The sequence below is a fragment of the Xyrauchen texanus genome, chromosome 6 (assembly GCF_025860055.1).
Source record: "Xyrauchen texanus isolate HMW12.3.18 chromosome 6, RBS_HiC_50CHRs, whole genome shotgun sequence".
In the NCBI taxonomy this organism is placed as follows: domain Eukaryota; kingdom Metazoa; phylum Chordata; class Actinopteri; order Cypriniformes; family Catostomidae; genus Xyrauchen; species Xyrauchen texanus.
In genome coordinates this window covers 21,334,436-21,342,807 of record NC_068281.1, presented here as the reverse complement: position 1 = coordinate 21,342,807, position 8,372 = coordinate 21,334,436, and the positions used below count along the sequence as shown (strand labels likewise).

General features: G+C 37.8%; 1 protein-coding gene across 2 annotated transcripts in view; it reads left to right on the top strand.

Annotated features, from left to right (window-relative positions):
• Positions 1 to 119: 119 nt before the first annotated feature.
• Positions 120 to 8,372, top strand: part of LOC127645046 (V-type proton ATPase subunit H-like) — a 46,816-nt gene continuing 38,563 nt past the window's right edge. For both annotated transcript variants that reach the window (XM_052128562.1, XM_052128561.1), the window contains exons 1-2: positions 120 to 190; positions 780 to 901. In XM_052128562.1, the coding sequence (XP_051984522.1) occupies positions 125 to 190; positions 780 to 901 (188 nt within the window). In that variant the 5' untranslated portion in view covers positions 120 to 124. The remainder of the gene's footprint in view (positions 191 to 779; positions 902 to 8,372) is intronic.

The following is an 8,372-nucleotide window of genomic DNA, read 5'->3' as shown; positions in this document are numbered from 1 at the left end:
ACCGCAAAAAAAAAAAAAAAAAAAAAAAAAAGAAGAAGAAAAACGTTATTGACATTACTACTGCTATTTAACATATGAAAAAGATTTGTCTGTTTAAAGGGTTAATTTGTAGCCCTCCCCTCACATGACTGCATCACATGATATTGATTTCGCGACGTGTTGTTGCGTTTTGACAGCTCGGAGGCATCAGGTAAGCAAAGTCAAATGTATTTGTAATATTTATAGTAGAACTATAGCTTAATGGACTCGCAAATAATTGTCAGATAATTGTGCTAAAGCATGTCTGAACGTCATATTGTACATTGACAGTCGCGCTAGCTTTCTAACTAGACATTTGCTTACATAAGCAGATGCAGTGGCTCTGACCATTCAGCGATTTTGTTTGTATGGACGAAATGTTAACAATATTGTCACTTTATATTTAAATGTCGTGTCAAAACCCATTGATAAGTTCAGTACACTCCTAAAGTCGTGTAGTTGTTATTAGTTGTTACCGCTTAAACGTTAGCTAGCTAATGTAGCCACATTACCACTGCGATGCTAAATAAATTTTACAGTGTGTGTATTAACAACAACGTCGCCTTCATAAATTTTTAGCATGTGTTATGTGTCATGTTGGTTTTATTTTGTATTATTTCACCCTGTTATCTATCCTTGTTCGAACTGAGTAATCTAGCTGCCTATGCATGAAGATGCTAGACTGCAGTGTCATGGTGGTGTTTCCAGGGGTAGCACATCAAGATTTGAATTTATTTCCAGTTTTTAATGTTCCGATTTAGAATAACAAAGAGGTCAAGATGGATATCCGAGGGGAAGTGGATGCTGCCGTCCCGACAAACATCATCGCAGCCAAGGCCGCAGAGGTCCGAGCAAACAAGGTCAACTGGCAGTCCTACCTCCAGTGAGTACATATTACTTCTGCTTTTTATATATGTCCTCTAGATCACAAGGAACAGCTAAATGTGTAATCTAAATACTGATTTTGACCTCTTTTGTTTGGGAACATATTACCTGATTTTTACATTTTATATTTATTTTTATTTTTGCCTCTTATGATACTGTTGCATGATTCTGAACTTTTGTGGACTTCATGATGCCTAAAAATGCTGTCTAGGTGTGCAGCACACAACAATAGGTTTGAGACACTGCCACTGAGAAAAGAATGAAGCAAGTTGATTATATACGTGTATGTTTAGAATTTGTATTACATTACATTGCATTTTAAAATGTAAAATATGCATTGCATGTTTAACTTAATTTCCTTTGAGTAATTCCTCTTTGAATCAGGAACAAAGTTTACATCCTTTAAGGAAACGCTTTCTGTGTCAGTGTCTTGTGACTGCTGTAAGGCACTCGCAGTGGTCTGTGTCTGCGTGCCTGGGTGTTTATCTGTCCATGATTATTTCTTATTTTTATTGTTCTCACTGAATGTCTATGATAAAGAAGGCAGTATTTGATAGTCAAAATATTTATAACATTAGTTATTTAGGTGTGAGCAAAATCTGATTGAAGTTGGAATTTCAGTCCCACTTTTATATTAGGTGTCTTTAACTACTATGCACTAACATTAAAATACATATAAAGAATTTTCTTATTGTGCAAATTCTATTTTGTTCTGCAAAATTCTCATTGGATACACATTTGCTGCTACTGAGGTTGAGGTACGGGTATATTTAGGGGTAGGGTTAAAAGGATATTTCACCCAAAAGATGTGTATGACTTTCGTCTGCAGAACACACATTATGATTTTTAGGACAATATTTCAGCTCTGTAGGTCCATACAATGCAAGTGAATGGGTGCTAACATTTTGACGCTCCAAAAAGCACATAAAGGCCACATTCAATTAATCCATTCGACTCAAGTGTTTTAATCCAGATCTTCAGAAGCGATATGATAGGTGTGGGTGAGAAACAATAAATATTTCAGTCCTTTTTTGCTTGAAATTCTTCTCCCTGCCCAGTAGGGGGTGATATGCATGAAGAATACTAATCACTAAAAGCACATGAAGAAGAATGTGAAAGTTAAAGTGGAGATTGACTGAGCACGGAGGATAATTCATAGTAAAAAAAGGACTTAAATATTGATATGTTTCTCACCCACACCTATCATATCACTTCTGAAGTCATTGATTTAACCACTGGAGTCTTATGGATTACTTTTATGCTGATTTATGTTATATTTGGAACCTCAACATTTTGGCACCATTCACTTGCATTGTATGGACTAAAACAGATGACAATTCTTCTAAAAATCATAATTTGAGTTCAGTCAATGAAAGACATTCATACATATCTTGGATGGCATGAGGGTGAGTACATGATGTGAGACTTATCATCATTGGATAAACTATTCCTTTAAATTAAGATTATCATAATTGTTTAGGGTAAGGGTTGGGATAGGTATAGGTTTATGGTTAGGGGTAAATTTAACAGTGTAATTACAGATTAAATTAAATGTAGGTACTTTAAATGTATATACAGTCAGGTCCATAAATATTGGGACATCGACACAATTCTATTAGATTGAGGTCAGGGCTTTGTGATGGCCACTTCAATACATTGACTTTGTTGTCCTTAAGCAATTTCCACAACTTTGGAGGTATGCTTGGGGTCATTATCCATTTGGAAGTCTCATTTGCAACTGAGCTTTAACTTCCTGGCTGATGTCTTGAGATGTTGCTTCTATATATCCACATAATATTCCTTCCTCATGATGCCATCTATTTTGTGAAGTGCACCAGTACCCCCACAACATGATGCTGCCATCCCCATGCTTCCTGGTTGAGATAGTGTTATTTGGCTTGCAAGCCTCACCCCTTTTTCCTCCAATGGTCATTATGGCCAAACAGTTCTATTTTTGTTTCATCAGACCATAGGACATTTCCCCAAAAAGTAATATCTTTGTCCCCATGTTAGGGCTGAAATGATTAGTCGACGTTGTCGACAATAAAAAATTGTCGACAAAAATGTTACATTAAACTCCAATGATGGCACACAAGAGCAGCACTGCAGCTCGCGCCTGACTGAGGAGAGGAAGAATTACACAGCTCACAGTCCAGATGCACTCTAAACTTTCCAAACAGCTTCAGTTATATAGATCCCAAAGTATGAGGGAATTATACAAAAATACCAAATAAGTAAATACAGAAGCACTCTCATTGTGGAATAAGTGGAGTCGGAGCTCTTTAAAGTAAACACCCTGGCGTTACATCTTAAATGCAGTTTTAATGTGTTATAGCTTTATTAAAGTTCAAATAATACGGAAGCAGATTGTGTTAATATATGTAACAGATAAATGTTAAACATTACACGTTATGTTGCAGCCAATTTATAATACCAATTTACATTTATAAACCTGTCCATGCATGAAAGCCAAAACCAAGGAGGCCTAATACTAGGAAAAAGCAAACTAATAATATTTGCAATTGAAATGTTGCTTGCAATAATTTTAGATTTGTAAGGATCCACGGTTACTTTTCAAAACTTTAACTGACATTGAATGCTCATGCAGCCTAATTTACACTTTGAAAAATCCTGATGTTGCTATAACAATGCAAAAAGCACCTACTAATTAGCTTGAAGTGAAAATCAGCCCTACTTTCCTGTTTATATCTCTGGTTTTTAAACTATAAGGATCACTTTCTCAATGGCGATAGCAGCAGTGATGACAACTAACTTGTCAGCTATAGATCTTGTGCTTTTCGCTGTCAAATTATGTACATCACTTAAAGCATGATTGGCTGATGAATCTGACTTTCGATGCCTATTCACTTGAACAGTTGAGGGATTCTATAGAAATTCTGAAGGCATAACAGGGTGGAGCTCAAACTCAAGCGTTGCTTCGGCTAACAAACTCAGCTTGGGGCATGCGATTTGTGAAACAGGCATCACGCTTCGCTCGTTAGCATCAAGGAATACATTTTGATTAGTTTTTTGCTATTCGTTTGTAGATGAATTAAGAGTGGAATGCGATTGAAAATAAATAGGCAAAAAGGTGAGAATGAAAGGATGAATAATATATATTTATTATGCATGCTCAGGGTTCTTCCTTGCTTAAAATGAGGTAGTGGTGGTACCATATTAATCAAAAAAGTGACGTTAAAAACACGTAAATGTTAGCTTTGCATTAATACACTCCTAATGACCTGGCAACTGAATACTAGTGTTAATTTTGTCAGCTGTTTTATTTTTTATTTAGTCTTCGTCTTAATCCTGTGTCAAATGTCCTTTTTAGTTTTTATTTAGTCAATCTTATCCTATTTTTGTCAAGTTTTAGTTGACAAAGTCTGGGCATTTAATGTAGTTTTAGTCAATGAAAACTGTTGACATTTCAGTCATATTTTAGCAACATTTAGTCATATTTACATTTTAGTCACTGAACACTGCAAACATTTTAGCCATAAGAGTATTATTGATAAGCATTTGTCAATTTGTCATTTTAGTGTTATTTTTCACATAAGATTTATCTTATCATGATGATCTCATCAAAGTTGACAGCTGCAGACAGCGGGGGTGAGAGACAAGCGTCTCCGTGTTAGAGTACGTATCAGCCGGCGGAACTTTAAATCTCTCCCGTTCTTGACTCCCGCTCAGATTGGGTCTCTTCCGCAACTGGTTGAAGCAGCTCTGACCGCACAGAGTATGACAGTTTTGGAGTTTGCGCTTATTTACATGTCATGCTCTCGTATTATTTGAACTTTAATTAAGGATGAAATAAAGATATATCACCAAGCTGTGATCTGTGTTTCTATCAGACACTCGAGCTGCAGCGCTCCTCGTTTTACTCCTATTACTGAATCTGCAGAGTTGTGTTCACAAATGTAAGAGAGAAATGCTCAGTGGAAATAAACGAAACTCACAGTACCTCACGAGATGATCAGAGATCATGTGCAGCATTCTCATAGACAACATTATTCTTCAACTGTTTTCAGTTGAATGAAACAGAGAAAAAGGTGTGATAACTCTGTACATGCGCTTGTTTCACGAGACAAGGTACCGTTACACACCTCTGAACAAACAGAGAATCAGACACAAGCATTGATGGCTTTTCTTTTGTCTGTTCTTAATAAATTGTGTTTCTTCAAGTGCGTTTTGACTAACAGAATTTCTTGTCATGTGTCACTCCAAGACGTCTTACAGTTCACCCACCTGTTGCAGGTAGATGAGCAAAATTACTCTTGCATTAAAAACATTTGGATGAGGAGCTCGCAAACTGGATTGCGTCTCATCGCATTTTGCGGGTGGCTGGTGCTATATCACAACCTGGGTGCGCATAAAAAAATTACACAGAGAACAGCAGAGCTCACTGCACACATATATCAAATCAGACACACATTGGCGGCTTTTCTTTCGTCTGTTCTCCAAAATATAATCGCGTTTTATCAAACACATATCTGTGTGTCTAATTTCTTGTAATATATCACTCCGAGAAGTCTTACAGATCGCCTTCCACAGTGGCTGGTACATCAGCAAAATACTCCGCATGAAAAATCTGCATGTGGCGGGTGTTAATTTCAAACCTTGTTCACTAGGAATAGCTATATGACAAATTCGGAAGAAAGGAAATCAAAACTGCCATTGACTTCAATCGCACCCACACTTTCTGTTGGAAAATTATCTCTAGAAAGTTTTAAATGATCATGTGTTGGTGAATGGTGTGACACCCGGTGAGCCACTTGATTTATATCAAAGAGCCACTTATGGTTCGCGAGCCATAGGTTCCCGACCCCTGTTCTAGCCTTTTTGCCTGCATGGTCTAGTGCTGACCTGGGCCAAGTTTGGTGAATATCTGATTAACGCCCTAGGAGGAGTTAGAAAAAGTAGGGTTTTCAGTAAATTAGAATGGCAGAAACATGTTATAAAATTAAATAAAACTGAGATATAAATTTTGTAGGACTTAACGCAAGGATTTAGAGGTAAAAAGCATTTTGATTTGAATGTGCTTGGATGCGGAGTAATTATCAAAAACTGAAATGTATTTGTTATCGGCCACCTTGTTGCTGATTCTCACAAAACTTGGTACACAGCCTCATTTTGACACTGTGTTTTAATATCTCAAGTTTTGTAGTGGCCAGCCATTCAGGTTTTATGCTATTAGCTGCTGAAATTTGATTGGCTGCTGGCGGTCATGTTTGTTGTTTTTTCAAAATAATATTTGAGTGATATGTTTGCCTTTGGGCCATAGAAGATGCAAACCAATTTTCAACATCGTTGATCACATGCAGCTGTGGAGTTATGAGCGTTTTTCAGTTTTCAGTAGCACCCCCTATTGGCGGATTTTGAAGCATCTTGACGTGTAGCCTCAGAATGTCGTGTTGTCTATGTGTATCAAGTTTAGCTACATTTGAAGTTTTAGTTTGGTAGATATAGGTACATTTCTATTACATGAACAACACCTGATCAGTTTGTTAGCTTATATCTTTGTAACACTTCAACAAAATAAAATTATTTTGATAACTTTTTGTCAGGAGGTTCCATAGATGATGCATTCCAAATTTAGTGCGAATCTGTCTTGGAGGAATTTTCCAGAATTCTTTTTTTTATTTTTAAATCAGAGATATACATCTTGACTCTAAGATCCAAAGGAAAAAAAATATTTTGATCTTAGCCCTTACAGTTCCAGAGTTATGACCACAAACACAAAGGTGCTTATTATAGTGCCACCTAGTGTCGACAGGTGCGTGTGTAGTGAGTATGGGGATTTCTGACCATCCCACCAAGTTTGATGTCTCTGTGACTTACGATCTCTGAGGCACAGACACTTTTATAGCAGAAAAAGAATAATAAATCAGAATCAGAATATCAGAATGAATACAATAGGGTTCCTGCACCTTCGGTGCTTGGACCCTTAATAATAAGAAAAGCGGAACAAATACAGTAGAGTTCCTGCACCTTCGGTGCTTGGACCCCTAAAAATCATAAAAAATACAATAGGGTTCCTGCACCTTCAGTGCTTGGACCCCTAATAATAAGAAAATTGGAACAAATACAATATGGTTCCTGCACCTTCAGTGCTTGGACCCCTAAAAATCGGAACAATACAATAGGGTTCCTGCACCTTCAGTGCTTGGACCCATAAAAATCAGAACAAATACAATAGGGTTCCTGCACCTTCAGTGCTTGGACCTCTAAAAATCGGAACAAATACAATAGGGTTCCTGCACCTTCAGTGCTTGGAACCCTAAAAATCGGAACAAATACAATAGGGTTCCTGCACCTTCAGTGCTTGGACCCCTAATGTTATTATTATTATTATTATTATTATTAAGTAGAAGAAGAAGAAAAATAATAATACGACAATCGGAACAAATTCAATAGGGTTCCTGCACCTTCAGTGATTGGACCCCTAAAAATTGGAACAAATTCAATAGGGTTCCTGTACCTTCAGTGCTTGTACCCCTAAAATCGGAACAAATACAATAGGGTTCCTGCACCTTCAGTGCTTGGACCCCTAATAATAAGAAAATTGGAACAAATACAATATGGTTCCTGCACCTTCAGTGCTTGGACCCCTATAAATAGGAACAAATGCAATAGGGTTCCTGCACCTTCAGTGCTTGGACCCCTAAAAATCGGAAAAAATACAATAGGGTTCCTTCACCTTCAGTGCTTGGACCCCTAAAAATCGGAACAAATACAATAGGGTTCCTGCACCTTCAGTGCTTGGACCCCTAAAAATCGGAACAAATACAATAGTGCTTGGACCCCTAAAAATCGGAACAAATACAATAGGGTTCCTGCACCTTCAGTGCTTGGACCCCTAAAAATCGGAACAAATACAATAGGGTTCCTTCACCTTCAGTGCTTGGACCCCTAAAAATCGGAACAAATACAATAGGGTTCCTGCACCTTCAGTGCTTGGAACCCTAAAAATCGGAACAAATACAATAGGGTTCCTGCACCTTCAGTGCTTGGACCCCTAAAAATCGGAACAAATACAATAGTGCTTGGACCCCTAAAAGTCGGAACAAATACAATAGGGTTCCTGCACCTTCAGTGCTTGGACCCCTAAAAATCGGAACAAATACAATAGGGTTCCTGCACCTTCAGTGCTTGGACCCCTAAAAATCGGAACAAATACAATAGGGTTCCTGCACCTTCAGTGCTTGGACCCCTAAAAATCGGAACAAATACAATAGGGTTCCTGCACCTTCAGTGCTTGGACCCCTAAAAATCGGAACAAATACAATAGGGTTCCTGCACCTTCAGTGCTTGGACCCCTAAAACTCGGAACAAATACAATAGGGTTCCTGCACCTTCAGTTCTTGGACCCCTAAAAATCGGAACAAATACAATAGGGTTCCTGCACCTTCAGTGCTTGGACCCCTAAAAATCAGAACAAATACAATAGGGTTCCTGCACCTTCAGTGCTT